The 17,952-nt window shown below is 47.5% G+C and overlaps 1 protein-coding gene across 7 annotated transcripts in view; it reads right to left on the reverse strand.

The window, feature by feature from the left end:
- Positions 1 to 4,605: 4,605 nt before the first annotated feature.
- Positions 4,606 to 17,952, reverse strand: part of CTNNAL1 (catenin alpha like 1) — a 106,665-nt gene continuing 93,318 nt past the window's right edge. For all 7 annotated transcript variants that reach the window (XM_077310393.1, XM_077310389.1, XM_077310387.1 and 4 more), the window contains 8 exons: positions 16,221 to 16,258; positions 14,099 to 14,149; positions 13,834 to 13,988; positions 8,442 to 8,490; positions 7,353 to 7,409; positions 7,120 to 7,239; positions 5,111 to 5,194; positions 4,606 to 5,023 (listed from right to left, as the gene is read on the reverse strand). In XM_077310393.1, the coding sequence (XP_077166508.1) occupies positions 4,853 to 5,023; positions 5,111 to 5,194; positions 7,120 to 7,239; positions 7,353 to 7,409; positions 8,442 to 8,490; positions 13,834 to 13,988; positions 14,099 to 14,149; positions 16,221 to 16,258 (725 nt within the window). In that variant the 3' untranslated portion in view covers positions 4,606 to 4,852. The remainder of the gene's footprint in view (positions 5,024 to 5,110; positions 5,195 to 7,119; positions 7,240 to 7,352; positions 7,410 to 8,441; positions 8,491 to 13,833; positions 13,989 to 14,098; positions 14,150 to 16,220; positions 16,259 to 17,952) is intronic.

Genomic DNA, 17,952 nt, shown 5'->3' on the forward strand with positions numbered 1-17,952 from the left:
CGTGTCCTTTCCTCTGCAGCCAATGTGAACAGCATCCTGCCCTCCTCCAAATGACAACCTTACAATTACTTAAAGAGGGCTATCATGTCCCTTCTCAACCTCCTTTTCTCCAGGCTGAACATTCCCTAGTCCCTCAACCTATCTTCGTAGGGTTTGGTCCCTTGGCCCCAGATCATCCTCGTCGCTCTCCTCTGTACCCTTTCAATTTTATCTACGTCCTTCTTGAAGTGAGGCCTCCAGAACTGTACACAGTACTCCAGGTGTGGTCTGACCAGTGCCGTATACAATGGGACTATGACATCTTGTGATTTCGATGTGATGCCCCTGTTGATACAGCCCAAAATGGCATTTGCCTTTTTTACCGCTGCATCACACTGCCTGCTCATGTTTAGTTTACAATCCACAAGTACCCCAAGGTCTCGTTCACACACAGTGTTACCTAGAAGCGTATCCCACATCCAGTAGGCATGCTTTTCATTTTTCTGACCTAGATGCAGAACTATAAATTTATCTTTATTAAATTGCATCTTGTTCTCATTTGCCCATATTTCCATTGTGTTCAGATCTCGTTGAACTCTGTATCTTCTGGAGTATTTGCCAGTCCTCCCAATTTGGTGTCGTCTGCAAACTTGATGAGTAGTCCTTCCACCCCCTCATCTAGATCATTAATAAAAAGGTAAAGGTATCCCCTGTGCAAGCACCGGGTCATGTCTGACCCTTGGGGTGACGCCCTCTAGCGTTTTCATGGCAGACTCAATATGGGGTGGTTTGCCAGTGTCTTCCCCAGTCATTACCGTTTACTCCCCAGCAAGCTGGGTACTCATTTTACCGACCTCGGAAGGATGGAAGGCTGAGTCGACCTTCAGCCGTCTGCTGGGATTGAACTCCCAGCCTCATGGACAAAGCTTTCAGAAGGCTGCCTTACCACTCTGCACCACAAGAGGCTCTTCAGATCAGTAATAAATATGTTAAAAAGTACAGGACCGAGCCCTGAGCCCTGAGGTGCCCCGCTACTCACCTCCCTCCAGTCTGATGAAACACCATTGACAACAACTCTTTGAGTGTGGTTCTCTAACCAATTTCCTATCCACCTAACTATCTGAAAATCCAGATTGCAGTCCTTCAACTTATCTATCAGAACATCATGGGGAACCTTATCAAAAGCTTTACTAAAATCCAAGTAAACGACATCAACCGAATTTCCACGATCCAGCAAACCTGTCACTTGGTCAAAAAAGGAAACCAGGTTGGTTTGACAGGACCTGTTGGAGACAAATCCATGCTGACTTCCTTGGATCACCAAATTGTCCTCCAGATGTTTGCAGATCGCTCCCTTTAATATCTGCTCCATTATCTTAACCACAACAGAGGTCAGACTCACTGGTCTATAGTTTCCCGGGTCATCCTTCCTCTCTTTTTTGAAGATCTGAATAACGTTTGCTCTCTTCCAGTCCTCCGGGACATCTCCAGTCCTTAAAGAGGTCCCGAAGATGATGGACAAGTGTTCCGCAAGTTCTCCAGAAAGTTCTTTGAGCACTCTTGGGTGCATTTCATCCGGCCCTGGGGATTTGAACTCATCCAGTGCAGCTAAATGCCTCTCAACATCCTCTCTGTCCATGTCAACCTGCCACCCAGACACTATTTCTTGGCTACTGCCATCTCTAGATGTGCCTAAACCCTTTGACCTGTAGGAAAAAACAGATGTAAAATAGGCGCTGAGCCTTTCTGCTTTCTCTGCATCCTCTGTTAGAGTTTGTCCATCCGCACCCAACAGTGGGCCTATTGCCTCCTTTACTTTACGTTTGCTCCTCATATAACTGAAAAATCTTTTCTTGTTACAGTGGGCTTCCCATGCCAATCTTAGCTCACTCTCAGCTTTGGCCTTTCTGATGATTGATCTACAATGCCTAGTAACCTATAGGTACTCTTCTTTACAGCTCTGTCCTTTCCTCCATTTCCTGAACATCTCCCTTTTCTTTCTTAGTTCCTCTTGAAGTTCTCTGTTCATCCAAATAGGCTTCTTAGAGCTCCAGTGTTTTCGTCTTTCTGGGATAGTCATTGATTGAGCATGCAAGAGTAGCGCCCACCCTTCACATGCTCCCTTCCCTTCCAGCATTCTTGTCCATGGTATGACACTCATTATGTCTCTGAGTTTATTAAAGTTTGCCCTACAAAAATCCAACATCCGCATCTGGCTACAAGCTTCCTTGCCTCCCCATCTCAAAAGGAATTCTATGAGGACATGGTCACTTCCCCCTAGGGTCCCCACCTTCACCTCATTCACCAACTCTTGCCTGTTGGTCAGTATTGTCCAGTATGGCTGAACCTCTTGTGGGTTCATCTACCGTTTGATAAATGAAATTGTAAGCCAGGCAGGTCAGAAACTTGCATGACTGAGGACGCTTTGCAGAGTTTGTTTCCCAGCACACATCTGGGAAATTGAAGTCACCCATGATGACAAGGTCCTGCCGCTTGGATATTTTCTCAAGCTGCTCACAAAGTGCAGCATCCACATCCTCTCGTTGGTCAGGCTGTTGGTAGCAGACACCAACCACCACACTGTTTGTTTTCCCCTTGCTTATTTTCACCCAGATGCTTTCCACTGTAGATATACTCTCCTTCACTAGAATTTCCTGACAGGTAAGCCCTTTCCTCACATACAGTGCCACTCTTCCACTTCTTCGATCTATTCTGTTTTTTCTGAACGGTTCATATCCATCCACTATTACATTTCAGTCATGAGAATCATTCCACCAAGTTTCTGTGATGCCTACTAGATCATACCTTTCCATCAGCATGAGAAGTTCCAGCTCTTCCTTCTTATTGTCCATGCTTCGGTCATTAGTATAAAGCTATCTGAATCCTTTTACTTTTGGTTCCCTATGAGCTGGCCTTCCTGGTTGGGCTGCCCCCGATCGGTCTCCTTCCTTACACTCCCTATGCTGAACGTCTCCTTCCCCTTGTGGCTTCAGTTTAAAACTTTCCTGATGAATCTCCCCAGGTTCCTGCCAAACACATTCTTCTCCAACTTTGACAAGTGCAGTCCATCAGGTGCTAGTAGGCCTTCCTCAAGAAAGCCTATCCCATGGTCCCAGAAACCAAATCTCTCCTGCCGGCACCAACTACGCAGCCACTGATTCACCTCCATTATCTTTCTCTCCCGACACATTCCTCTTCCCTTGACAGGCAAGATTGAAGAGAATACCACTTGTGCCCCCGTTTGCTTGAGCTTCCTCCCCAGATCTTGATAGTCTTTTTTAATAGGAGCGATGGTATTCATGGACATGTCATTCGTTCCCACATGGACCATCACAAATGGGTAGCGATCCGTAGATTTGAGGAGTTTGGGCAGCCGTTCTGAAATGTCTTTAATTTTCGCTCCTGGCAAGGAACACACCTCTCAGGTTAGGGAGTCAGGCCCAGCCACATGGTGATCCATTCCTCATCTGAGATCAAGATGGGGGGGGGGGGGTCATGAGTGTTTAACCATTATGCTAGTGGCTGTCCCTCACTTCAGTAGGTGACCTAGTCTTTTCTAACAGGTTGAAGGGAATGGCCCCAGGTCTGCCTGCCCCTACCCAGTGTGTATCTGAGAGACTCCCTTGTGTGCTACTTCCCATCTTGCTTTTTTTTTTTGGGGGGGGGGGGTTGCAGCCACACTGGCCATTGCATCTCTGGCTCCCGTTTCCATGTCATGATGACGCCAGGGCCCTCCTGGTGTCCTTCAGGGGTGAAACGAGGTTTCTGTTAACCCAGCAAGGACCCATTCAGAATAAGCCTGGAAGAGTTCAAGAGACCAAGAAGCCAAGGATCCCCTGGTGGAAGTGACTAGCTTCAAACCACTATGAACAAGTCAAAATGGATCTGAAAGGGTTAAACCGTCTTTGGGCTCTAAGGCTGCGCTTATAAGCACTTGGAATCACACTTGGGTTTCCTTCCCTCTACCGACCCTGCTGGTGCCTCTTGCATCAATGTGCTTGGACCATACTGTGAACAGCCCACAAGTATGAAGGGAGGCGCTAAATAAAGGATAAAATAAGCTCTGAATTTAAGGGGACCAGATTGTCCTACTTTTGGAGGGACATCTGGGGGTACCTGGCAAATAGTACTTATGTTGAAAGGAAAACATATATATTACAAAACTATTTTTGCCTTCTATGAAATGTTTTGTTGCTCCATATAGACCAAATTTTTAATCAAGAACCCCCCCCCCCCATTCAATGGTGTCCTGCCTTACCAATGGTAAGAACTGGTCACCTTATCTTAATTGCAACTGGCTTCCACCTCCCTCCCTCTGTGGCCATAAGCTTGGGGTGGGGGGAGGGTTGCCAGCTCTGGGTTGGAAAACACCTGGAGGCTTTGGTGGTTGGGCTGAGAGGGGCTGGATTTTGTGTGGGGAGGGGCCTCCGTAGAATATGATCCTGTGGAGTTCCCCCTCTAGAGCAGCCAATTTCATGGCCTGGGAATCCCCAGTTCTATCCTGGAGGCTGGCATCTGCACCTCCACGGCCACTTGCAGTAGCTTCCCAGGCAGTGCATCCAAAAGCATCCACTTTCTGTGCAAGGGCGTCCACTGCAGCAGAAAAGCAAATCGCTCACAAACGTACAAGATTATAAAAATAGTATTAATAGATAGAAGTGAACAAAGAGATCCATTCACAATACAAAAATATGGAGTCATTAAAAGCTGACTATTGCTTTTGTTAACTGGCAAGTCCCAAGACATCTATCAGATGTGAAAAGGTTACAAGAGCTTATTTCTAACCTGAAGTCACCTTTCTCAAAAGAAAGCCATTAGGAGGGGCTTTGCATGCAACCCCCATCTGGAAATCTCTTTGCTTCCAAAGAAGGCCTTAGAAATGTTTGTTTTCCAAAAGTGTGAGGTCTGATCCATGTTGTTCCAAGGACTCGATGCCAAGGGAGGTGGGGCTCCCTGCTGGGCTGCTGTGGCCTTCCGTGGTTGCTTGGAAGCTCTTCTCTCTCCAAGGATGGGGCCCTCTGAGGTAGCTGTTTCCTGCTCTGCGCTGCAAGAAACAGGTTTTACAAGAAATCGAAATGAGCTCCCATCCCAAAGCATCTTGTCCCGTTTCTGCCTGTGCCGGCCCACTCACTTTTCTCAGCAACTTGCAGCTTAGAGGCAACACTTGGAGCAGCAGGCGCAGCATGTGCTCGGCCTCTTGAAGGCAGGCGTCCACCTAAGGACAGAACAAGTTAAGGCTGGTCAAGCTGCCTGTTAACACTAAGCATTTCCACAGCAAACATATTCTTATTTTTATTAAGTATATATTGTTAGTTCCTTAACACCCCTGGCAGCTGTTTGAAGCAGAAAAGTTCCAGGTTCAATCCAGTTAGGAGGGACTGTGAAAGCTCTTCTCAGAAACCCGAGACAGCTGCTGGCAGCCAGTCCTAGGAGGCACCAGACTGTCCTAGACCAGTAGATTTGGTCTCCGAATGCAAGAGATTCTCGTGGGCCGCTGAGTTGGTCTGAGTTGGCAACAGAACTAAGTGTAAGTCCAGGGGCACCTTTAAGAGCCACAGAGTCTCTTTATTCAAGGGACACCCCCACACAAGGAAGCTGCTGCCTTGAATGGAGCTTGGTTGATCTTCACGGTGCCCCTGTTGGACTCACACTTTGTGCTGACTCTGACTCAAGGGCCCTTGGGGGGCGTTCTGAACGGAAAGCATAAGCCAGTGGGAAGTGCTCCATAAGCGCTGGCCTGGCAGAAGGATTGTTTTTACTCAGCAGGGCAGCCATGATCAGGACATGGACAGAAGACCACCAAGGAAGATGGGGGTTGCTACTCAGAGGAATGCAATGGCAAACGACCTCTGTTACTCTCTGCCTTAAAGATCCCATGGTCCTGGGTTACCCAGAGTCAGCTCAAAGACAAGGGCACATGTACCTTACTGGATTGTGCCCTAAACATGAAGAAAACTGAAAAGCTTTCATCAATTAACCTCCAGCATTTAGCAGGCTGCCTGGACTCTTCAGACCTTTCTTTGTATGGGGTCCTTAATGAAGAGGACAGCTTGTCTTCCGCAAATGAAGCAAGCTCCAAGGAAAGCCTACCAGTCACTGCTTTTGAGAAAGGTGCCTTCATCAGAATCATCAGTGTTATTCAACTGATCCGTCCCCTGGTGCTTCTGAAAGGAACGTGCTCATGTGCAACACAACCAGGTGTTTTTCATATTAAAGGACCTTCTTTGGGGTGGGGAGACTGGCCATTAAAGCCACTGGGAACAATCTCAGTAGGTTAATGACTTGCTTTAGCTGCAGCTGAGACAGAGGGATGGGTGTTTGGCCCACCCTCACTGCAGCCCGAGTTGGGACCTCATCCCACAAGCAGTGGGCCCATCCGTCTTACCCTGCCCAGCTACTCAGCTTGGACAAGCACCGTTTGTTCCCTCCTTCCTTTGAGCTGGGATTCTTCCCCCTCGACAGGTACCTCCAAATCCTCTAGCTCATAGGACCCTCTATTGTCCACTGCTGGGAAGTTTAGATTCAATGCTATTCCATATCATGGGTGCCCCTAACACCCCAACAACGTTACGCTTCAGAGAGTGTGCCTGTGGTGGTGAAGTGGCAGAGTCTACATGGGTGTGCTTTGCGGTTCCCTTCTATTTCCGATCTCAGAAACACCCAAATGGATCAAAACATTGAATCATCTGGGCAAGGGATTGGGGTCACTGTGGGTGGGTGGGCAGGTAGTTGTGAATTCCTGCACTGTGCAGGGGGTTGAATTAGAGGACCCTTCCAACTCCATGATTCTCTGATTCTGTGACCCTTCCAACTCCATGATTCTCTGATTCTGTGCTTCTGGGAGAGGCGGCGGCAGCAGCAAGGGAGAGCGGGGGGTGGGAAGAGTTCAGCATTGTCCGTGGAACATCCCTCACTTACTCGAGGGAACTGGCCGTGAGAGGGTGAAGCCAAGAAACAGGCAGTTTGGCTGTAGATGCTGGCAGGCTGATGTCTGTTCAGTGTGGCAAAGGAGCAACCTCAAAGCAACACCCATGCAACTAATTTGTACAGGTTTGCTGAAGTAAAGGAGGACAAGAACAAAATGTGACACGATGTATCCCACAGCAAGGCTCTGTGAAAACTTTTATTGAAATAGCTCACCTTGGTAAAAATTGCTGGTTTGCCCTGAACGTGGGCTTGAGCTGTTACCTGAAGCTGCCGATAGGCAGGCACGATCTTTTCGATCTCCTGCAGAAGCAACAGTCTGTCCTCCTCCTCCAACTGCAAGAGATGCATTCCATTAAGGCCCGGGGTGACCAAAGGAAGAAGACTGAACAAATTCGAAAAAGCCATTTTCTTGTTTCAACTATTTATATTTAGATGCTGTAGGGTACCTGATTAGAAAATGCAAGGAGAGCTGAAACGAGCTTTAATCCTTCAGTAGCAAAGGCCTAAGACGGGGAGGAAAAAGCAAAATGGAAAATCAAGCAAGATTGTGACCCCTCGCCCTCCCCAACAACTTACTGTGGACTTGCTCAATTTATGACCCATTCTGCAGGGAAGGGGACGTTATGGATATACTGTGGTGCTGACTTGGAAAGAGTTCCTGGTTGCGGTTATTCCTAGTATTGTTCACACACACGGGCGCGCACACACACACACACACACACACACACACACACACTTCCAGTCAACCCCCTCCCTCCCTTCCACAGATGGTTCAGGTTGTAGACCGAGAAGGACCCAAAGAATAGCTCCCAAGGCCCTCCTTGGAAGAGGCGCTTCTCTCTCCACCCTGTGACGAATTCACAGTTTGGAGAAGAGGAATTCCGTGCAACACGGAGTGGAATTAGTCAGCTTTACCAACCCCAAATCCTATCAACACCCCCCCCCCCGCCCACACACACACACACACACACACACACACACATACTAACTTGAAGACAAATTATTTCAGTTTCACACTGATCCCAAAGAACCGCGAAGTTTAGGATGGGCACAAACTGGTTCATGATCCTAGATTCCTCCCAAATTTGTCTGGGTCGTACCCCCCTTACTGAGATCTGGGGAGGGGGATCGATGCCCCCTGGACATTTCCTGGACCTTTTGTCTGGTTGAGTGGGGGCCATTTAAACCTTCGATCTAAGCAGGGTGACCCATCCAATTGCTATTGGGTTTAAACTACTCCATTTTGCTTTTCGCCATGAGGGTGGGGAGTGGATTGGATGGGCATGCCTGTTTGCCCTTTGGCTGAAATGCCTGGCAGCCATTTTCAGTGGCAGCAAACTGGGCTGGCCTAGACTTTTCTGGTTTATGCCCCTCCCTAGTGAGGTTTATTGAGGAAAATATTTAATTGTAATAAGGCAGGATTTGGCCTCCAGCTGTTGGGCTGCAAAGGGAGGGTCAAGGATTTGGTTACCTCTTCAAACTCATCTATTGGCTTTAGGGCTAAAATGACAGGCTTCCTCTGGGTTGTAAATTACCTCCGCTTGTTGAAATAAGTCCTGGGTAGTTTTCAGGAGCCCTTCCCCCCTGAATGGGTGGGGAAAAAAGAGAAATAATTCCATCAGCAGCTGGAGCAGAGATGCATATACAAATCTCAGGGAAATAGGAGCCAAGGTTGTTTCTTTAGAGGCCGTTCTTAGGAGGGGAGCAGAAGCAGCCTGATGACTCGTGTGGGATTGGCCAGCTTTGCAGAAAGTTGCCTCTAGCAGGGAGGTGAGATTACCTGCCTTGCTAACTTGCATGTGATACATGTTTTAGGCCCAGTGGGCCTTGCTTCCAAAGAAACAGGCACCATTTTGGACTGTTTATATACTGCATGCAAAAAGGAAAGCCTGAATATGTACTGTAAGAAAAGTTATGTGAGGATGCAATACAAGAGGGCCAGTTATGAATGGACATTTTTTCTTTATAAGACTAATAACATTTCCCAGAATATAAGTTTTTTGTAATTCAAAGCTCACTCCAGCAGATATTCATGTATCTGCACAATGTATGCTTTGATTTTAAAAAGCTGATGCTGATGTTGTAGGTCTTTAAAGTGCTACTGGACTTGAACTTTGTTCCAGTCCCACAGACTAATACATTAAGCTTAATTTTTCCTGTCTCATTAAGGTTCTGAATGTGGAAAATGCAGAAACCTCAATCCAGCTCAATATAATTTCAGGGGTTTGTTGATATCTTTCTCTGATACAAAATTAAAGAGGTAGCCGAATGGGCGGGAAGCTGACGGATCCTCCAATCATTGGCCCCCCTCCAATCCTCTGGCCCCTCACCTGTTCTCCAAGAAGGGTCAAAAATAATGGACAGAGGTTCAGCGATGACATCTGCAAGTTCTTTTAGTACCCTTGGATGCACTTTCACTTACTTGAAATATAACTAAAGAAGCCTTTTTTGCTATGTTTAGCACTCCTTGCTAGCCTAAGCTGAGCTTTAGCTTCTCTAACACTTTCCCTACAATTATTATTTGCTTATACTCATCCTTGACAATAAATGACTCTTTCCTAAATGACTCTTTTTTTATTCCTCAGATCATTTGACAGCTGCTTATGGAGCCACATTGGCTTCCTTAAGCTCTTTCCGCAGTGGACCAGCTACTGGCGTTCCTGGAAGAAACTTTGGCACTCGATCCATACCAGTCTGGCTTCCGCCCTGGCCACGGGGTGGAGACGGTGCTGGTCGCCCTGAGGGATGGTCTCCATCGCCAGCTGTATCGAGGCAGCTCTGCTGTGTTAGTTTTTTTAGATCTGTTGGCTGCATTTGATGTGGTCAACCACGAACTACTAGCATGCCTCCTCGTCGGGACGGGGATCAGGGGCACAGCATTACGCTGGATGCGCTACTTCCTCCTAAACCGGACCCAGAGGGTGGCGTTGGGGGACAAGCTATCGAGCTCGTTTGGGCTCCCCTGTGGAGTACCACAGGGCTCAGTGCTTTCCCCCACGCTTTTCAACATCTTCATGCACCCTCTGGCCCAGCTGGTCAGGAGTTACGGCTTGGGTTGCCATCAGTATGCTGGTGACACATAGCTGTATCTCTTGATGGACAGCCGCCCTGATTCCCCCCGGCTCCATTTGCCAGATGTTTGGAAGCCGTAGCTGGATGGCTCGAGCAGAGTCGTCTGAAACTCAACCCTGCCAAGACGGAGGTCCTGTGGTTTGGGGGGAAGGGAGCAGATCAGGAAGCGTGATTATCCACCTTGGCCGGGACGCAACTGACCATCGTGCCCCAGGCAAGGAATTTGGGGGTGACCTTGGGATGCCTCATTAACACTGGAGGCCCAGGTCAAGAAGGTAGCGAGCCAGGCTTTTCTGCATCTTCGCCAGGCCCGGCTACTAGCACCCTATCTGTCTCCTGACCTAGCCACCGTGTTCCATGCGACGGTCACCTCCAGAATAGATTTCTCTAACTTGCTCTATGCTCGATTTTATGACCACCAATGCGCCAGTTTGAGGGAGACCACTTCTGTGCAAAGACCATCACTTTGGTTTTTTTTAAGTTTATCGATAGGTCATTGAGTTGGCAATATTCGTGGAAAGCATTCAGATATCTATTCAGACCAATTCTGTAATGGGAAAGCAAAACGGTGTCATCAGCATTCAGAAGAAGTGGGATTGGCAGTTTATCTAGTTTGGGCGGATGACCACTTATGAGTCTTAGGGTTTTTGGGAGATCATCTAAAAAGAGGTTGAATAAGTGAGGAGCAAGGATGCAGCGTTGCTTAACTCCTCTCAGGATGGGGATTTGATTAGTTAAATGACCCTTTTCAGTAAGTTTAACCTGACAGGTATTGTTGGAATGGAGGTTCATTAGCAGTAGTAATAGGTGTGAATCAATATTAAGGTCTTGCAATTTTCTCCATAGTAAACACCTGGAGATAGAATCGAATGCACCCTTGAGGTCAACAAAAGCTACAGAGTTTCCTCCTACCTGTATGGAGATATTTGTCTGCAAGAGAGTAGAGGGTTAAGCAGTGGTCTAAGGTGGAACAGTTTTTAGTGAAGCCAATTTGTTCAGGACCTATTAGGTCATTTGAAGTCACCCAATCTAGTAGCTTAAGTTCTAGATGTTTGGCATACATTTTGCTGGCAATGGATAGAAGGCTAATAGGGCGGTAATTTTCTGGAGAGCTGGAACCACCTTTTTTATAAAAAGGCACAATGATTGAGTTAAGCCAGGATTCAGGGAATATTCCCGATTGGTCGATGGCTGTAAAAAGGACAGCCAGGATTTGTTTCCACCAGTTAGAGTTTAGTTTAAATAGTTCAGCTGGTAGACTACTCTATGCAGGGCTAGCCTTGAAACTGCTCTGGAGACTTAGTAGTTGTAGAAGCAAAAGTTTATTGTGTTAGCCATGGGCAATCACAATCATACAAAATCCATACATGGTTCAATGTTATATATATATGTGTGTGTGTGACACAAAGTTTATAAGCTAGTTACTAGAGAGAGCTAAAATAGCTATGAATAGGATCTAATTTTTCTCACAGTGAGAGCAAAGAATGCAACTGTATTAGAACATAAGGGTCATTGTCTCTAATGTTGTAGTTTCCAAGTCAATGGGCAATTATTTCCTAATAAATTTCTTTCTCAATTCGTCATACAAGGAACAGGCGTAAGTGTCTCAGTCACCTTGTTACTACAGATGCAAAAGCATCCAGATACTGGGGAGGGGGGCATGACTGTGGTAGGCATAGCCTGAAATTTCAGATAAGTGAATACCATGCTTAGTGTGAAAGCTGTCATATTCACTAAGTATGGGGATCTATGATGGTCTCTTTTAAAGAAAGGCACTACTTTTGATTGATTAGTTACACTGTTATTGATCACTGCTTCCATATGGGAAATCCAGTTTCATAGGTTGTTTCCCACTCCTCCAGTTCTTAACATATCATCAGGACCTCTGGAGACCAACTCCAGAATGCAGCTGCTCAGGGTCCCAAAGGAGGGCTTGCCTGTTCTCCTGCAGCTGCACTGGCTCCAGACTGGAGACCAAATCAGAGTCAAGGTCTTGGTCATAACGTTTAAAGTCCTAAATGGTCTGGAGTCCTCATATCTACAAGACCATCTCTCCCTCTATGTCCCCCCTGCCGAGTGTTATGGTTTAGCTACCAGAACCTGCTAAGGGTCTCTGGCCCTAAATAAATAAAACCTGCCACAACCAGGGCCTCTAGTCATGGCCTAGTGGAATGCTCTGCTGAATGCCTTGTGGGATCTCAAGGTGTTATGCAGGGCTTTTAAGACACAGCTCTTTCACCAGGCCTATGCTTGAGGTAGGCAGAGACCGTCAAAACTGCTGGCCTCCCTAACCAAGCAGAACATCATTAGAATGATGTAGTAAAGATTAAACATACAGCAACTGCTTTTAGGATTTGTAACTTCAATGTTTGAATCACTGTATGAATGTCAATGGACATAATCTGTAAGCCACCCTGAGCTGTCAGGAAAGGGTGACATAAAATTGAATTAACAACAACAGGACTGCCAAGAGTTGGGGTAGGTTGCAGCAGCCTCTCTGGGGAATGCTGGCCCAACCAGAGGACCTCCATCTTGTCTGGATTCAACGGACTCTGTTTGAGCCAGTCAGTCACAGCTTCCAAACATCTGGCCAGAGAATCTAGGAGTGTAACGGATGGCCCTCCGTCACTACGTATAGCTGGGTGTCACTGGCATATTGATGACACCCTGAACTGAAACTCTAGAGGAGTTGGCTGAAGGGATACACATAGATATAAACACCTTCGGGGAGAGAATGGCTCCCTGTGGGACCCCCTGCTATGCAATGGGCTAATATCCCACGGCCAACTGGGTCAAACTCTGCTCTGAGGCTTAAGAATAGCAGCTGTGCTGACCCATCCAGATCCAGCTTTCTCCAGAGATCCTTGGTGATCAGAAGGTGATCAGAGCTGCCTCCGTTGTATGGACAGGTCGGAAGGCAGATTGAAATATCCAGCAAAATGTTATTATGTTGTGTAGTTGTACTGTGGTCAAGACTGGTGGCTTCTAATTTAGTGAGTAGGGGTTGATTCCCCACTCCTCCCCCACATGCAGCCAGCTGGGTGACCTTGGGCTTGTCACAGCACTGACAGAGCTGTTCTGATCAAGCAGTAATATCAGGACACTCTCAGCCTCACCTCCCTCACAGGGAAGTGGAAAGGGAAGGCGACTGTAAGCTGCTTTGAGATTCCTTTGGGTAGAGAAAAGCAGCATATAAGAACCAACTCTTCTTCTTCAGTAATATCAGAGCTCTTTCAGCCTCCCCTCCCTCACAGGGTGTTTGTCATGGGGAGAGGAAAGGAAAGGTGAATGGAGCCGCTTTGAGACTCCTTTGGGTAGAGAAAAGCGGCATATAAGAACCAACTCTTCTTCAGTGATATCATGACTCTCTCAGCCTCACCTCCCTCACAGGGAAGTGGAAAGGGAAGGCAACTTTGATACTCTTTCGGGTAGAGAAAAGCAGCACAGAAGAACCAACTCTTCTTCTTCAGTAATCTCAGGGCTCTCTCAGCCTCCCCTCCCTCACAGTGTGTCTCTTGTGGGGAGAGGAAAGGAAAGACAATTGGAAGCCGCTTTGAGACTACTTCGGGCAGTGAAAAGCAGGTTATAAAACCCAACTCTTCTTCTTTTTCTTCTAACATCCTACATGTTCTCCCCTCCTTACAGCCATTGTGGGTGAGGGCTAAAGAAACAGCAGCTGGACAGTTGTTATTTTTTGGTCACACATTTTAGTGTAATGACTTATCTGAGCCTAAAAGAAATGTAAAAAAAGAGAAGTTGTACAGTCAAGGAATTTTCAATCTAGATTCTAGAAGTTGGGATGGGAAGGAAATAGAGGAAAGGCAAACCTTAGTACGGATTCTGTTTTATCATTACCTTGTAAATAAGTACATGGAATACGCCATGCTGGATAAGCATTGTCCGTGCCTCACAAGGTCATTTTCTGGGTCATCCCAGTTCTCCAGCTCAGAGTCAAAACGTGAACTTAACTCACATAAGGGGATGCCCGATTTCCCAAGGCTTGCTTGTTCCTACACGTGACAGGAAAGCATACACACAAGGATCCTTTTAGCTCGCAATGTTCAATCAATGCTACCAAAATGCCAAATGTTTACTAGAAAGGACTCAAAAGAGCACTGACCTCACTCTCGAGTTGGGCTGGCTTTAAGACCTTCAAATTTGTATTATGTTTCTGTTGAGAAGGGGGGGAAAAGATCAAAAGAAAGGTTGATCAACAGTCCCCTGGTGGCAGTGATCCAATTATCAAAATAAAAGAAATAGTGATTCCCTCAAGTGGTACAGCATCTCAGAGGAAAACATAACTCAAGAAACTGCAGAAAGCTGAGATCCAGAGGTGCATTCTGTAGCCTCTTCGGTGTCTGTGAAGATGCCGTTTTTAACTTGGTACAGCCCAGCTCTTTATGGCCACTGAAAACGACTTCTGTTTACAAAGACCATTAGTCACCTTGCCCAGAGCTGGCCCGGGAGTCAGCTTGAGGGTGGTGGAACATGTGGTCAGGTTGCAGCCAGGCTATGGCACCCCCTGCTGGGGCTTTCCAGGCATGAGGGTGGCCGTCGCTTGCCTCTGTGCAGCGGCCCTGGAGACCTTGGTGATCTCCCATCCAAGTGCTATCCAGGGCTGACCCTGCGGAGCTCCTGGATCAGGTGTGCCTGGGCCCACCAAGGCCACTGCCACCAGTTCTGATGGCCAACACCACTCCCAAGAGCTCACCCAGTGGTCTTTCCCGGTCTTGCTCTCTGAGAATCTTCTTAGCACAAGGTGCAGAAAAAACATGTGCTGGAACAGTGTGAGGTAGGCCTGAACATTTTCTAAAGGGATTCATCACTGCTGTGGCAGGGAATCTGTTGACAGGACCAGAACCAGAAGGTCAATAAGCCCCCTTCTCCATGTCACAGAGACCCCACCAAGCCAACGTGATTTTCAGGCCCAATCGCATTGCTTGGGTTGTCTGACTCACTCAAACCCAGCTTTAAGACAATTTTATTCCACAGCTGATTTTCCTACTTCTGAAGGATGCAAGGAAACATTAAATCAGATTTTCACTGTATGAGAAACTAGAGCATCCACTGGAATATTTTATGTCAACAAATACCATGAGGTATTTGTGTCTGGAGTCTCTGTGTTCTCTGATCCTGGCTTAAAGGTGCCACAGAATGTCAAATGCAGTGCTCTCTTTGAACTGCAACCTTTCCACGTCCACAGTGATAGTGGACTCAAGTGGTTCTCAAAACTGTGGGCTGGGAACCACTCCCAGGTGGGTGGTAAGACTGAGGGAGAAAGACAAAGGGGGAGAGCTGGAAAAGTTCTGGCAGTCTTCATGGCAAATTTAGGCTTTGCTTCTGTATAATGTCTAGCTGGAGAAAAGATACAGAGCAAAGGGATGGGGAAATGATGGTAATGTATATGTAATGCACACACACACTAGACACCCTCGAGCTAGAAGGGGCCACACAGGCTATCTAGTCAAACCCCCTGCTCAATGCAGGATCAGCCTAAAGCTATATGCCACTGGTATATGGCTACAGAACACAGATCTCGCTCAGGGTCTTAATAGGCAGTGGGAAACCAAGTCCACCTGCCCTAGCATGACCAGAGGCTCCTTCTGATCCCTCAAGACCCCAGTCACCAGAGACAAAGTGGAGAAAGAATAAAACGGAACGTAGCAATCAAGTAACTAAGTAGAGAGATGGATTCTATGGCCTAGGATGGGATGAATCCAGACTACACTGGCAAATTCCACTGATTCCCCATTGCAGAATCCCTGCCCAGTCTCCTCTCTTCCAGGAGTAATCTTTTGCGACGATTAGTGGGAGAAGAGGCAGAAGTTTCTCTTCTGCCATTAGTCATTTAGTCTGGATCCAACCTGATGTTTCGAAACCCCACAGTTTTGTATTTACTATAATAAATTAATGCTAAAATTATCAAAGTGCTTAAGATAAACATTTGAGTTACAAGAGAGGCAGACAGGATCTGAGCTTTCCCCTCGTCAAGGTGAGATGACCCCAGACGGGAAGATCAAGTGGATCTCTCGGGAAGCAAGTCTTGCAAATGGTTACGGAAGTCTGGAGTGTGACGACAGAAACCGAGGCAGATTTCCCTGTCAGGGGCATCCGGGGCCACCATTCCCAGCGGCCACTGAGAAAAGGAGGCCTGGCCAAGTGGAGGGGCCTCAGCAGAACAGAGCACATCGGTGGTGCCAACGTGTACAGGTAAAGACTCAGCTCAAAAAACATCCACTTACCCCCAGCCTGGGCAGAGACAGGTAGGCACGCTTCTCTCCTATGAACAACACACACATTTATGGCAAAATTGGTCACACACCACGTTCCCCTTTACACTGCTCAACTTTTTGGCTAGGCTGCTTTCTCGCGTCTTTGATCAAAGTCACCTACCTGTGGAAACACCCCATTATACACCTCCCATGATCCCTCTGCCATGTGGCTTCAGTGGAAAGGGACGATTCAGCTAGGGATGAGCTGCCTGTCTCTCTGAAGGGCTGAAAAACTGAGCCGAAGCCCTCCTCCTAACTCCTCACTGCATTCCCCAGGGGGGGGGGGGGGGACAGGAGAAATGTCAGCATCGTGAGACCTTGCATAGCAGTCAAGAGTGAGCTGTGAGCTTGGAAGTCCCTGGTCCAAATTTCATTTTAGCTGAGTTGGGCCTTCACTCTCCTGTTTCCATTTAGGGGCAGCGGCCTCTAGAGCTGCCGCTCTGGTCTCTCAGCAATACCCCATATTGTGGCTCATGCCAAATGGGTGGTTGTCTCCCAGGCCGGAGTCGCCCTCCTGAGGGATCCCCTCTGTCTTGGTGCATCTGGGCTTGTAATGTTAATGCCTTATCACTGTGTTCCTGGCTAGTACGTAAACACATGCCTGTCAGCTGATCCTGACAGCTTCAACACCTGCATGTTGCCCAGACCCTCTGTTCAGTGGCGGGAAATAAATTCAATTAATAAACACATAAACAAAGTCCTAAACTGTCGGGGGGGAGGGGCGCGGCTGTGTCTACGGGAACACCTCTTCCGTCATACCCCCAAAAGATCATTAAAACTGAGTGTTCAAAATCCGTTCAGGGCCCTCTGGGAACTCAAATAGTTCCTCCTTGCTTAAGAACCCACTTGAACCTCCACCAGTTAAGCATCAACGTACCCTCAGTTGTCTAAAACTCTGCTATAGCTGCTTTTAACCTTTAATGATCTTAATTTTTAGTAGTATTGTGTGTGTGTGTGTGTGTGTGTGTGTGTGTATAACCATTTTGTGATTTTATCTGATGCCACCGGCTTTGGACCTATTGAGAAGGGTGGGTTAGAAGAATGGACATCCTTGTCATGGAGGAGGGCTGGCGTGGTTCATCTGCATCAGTCAGGCTTCCCTTGGGGGATTCTCCTCCAGAGTGGCTCTTCTGCTCACCACTTACACCTGACCTGCAGAGGCACTGGGACAGGTCGAAGGAAGGCTATTTCCCTGAGACGCTTCAAAAATTGCACTTGAGAGACCAGACCAAGGCAATCAGAAAGACAGTTAGTATGTGAGGCAACTACCAACTGGGACTATACTGGCGGAAATGGAAGAGATGCGGCATAAAGGTCAGGCCTGGCTGATGCGCAGAATTGGGCAGAGTTCCATTCTCCAATGGTCCTCAGTGAGGCAGTCCTGACTCATGGGATTCAGCTCCTCCTCTCTGTAGGCACGGCTGCAAATCTTGTGACTCCACAGGGGGGAGATGCCTTCCCAACGGCCCCAGTCTTTGGGCCTTGCTGCATGCAAAGCAGGATGCAGATCTCAGCGCTTTTAGTGCAGCGACTCCTTAATTGATAAAAAAATAGGATTCTCGCCTCTTATGTGGAACATTTACACAAGGGATGAGAATCCTTGTCCCCTGCCCATTCCACTCTCTCAGACACACCAATCAGACTCCCTTCCCCACCACTCCCCACTCCCTTTCCTTCCCTTTGGGCCTCAGAAGGCTGCAGC

This window comes from Paroedura picta, chromosome 14 (genome assembly GCF_049243985.1).
Source record: "Paroedura picta isolate Pp20150507F chromosome 14, Ppicta_v3.0, whole genome shotgun sequence".
Classification (NCBI taxonomy): Eukaryota; Metazoa; Chordata; class Lepidosauria; order Squamata; family Gekkonidae; genus Paroedura; species Paroedura picta.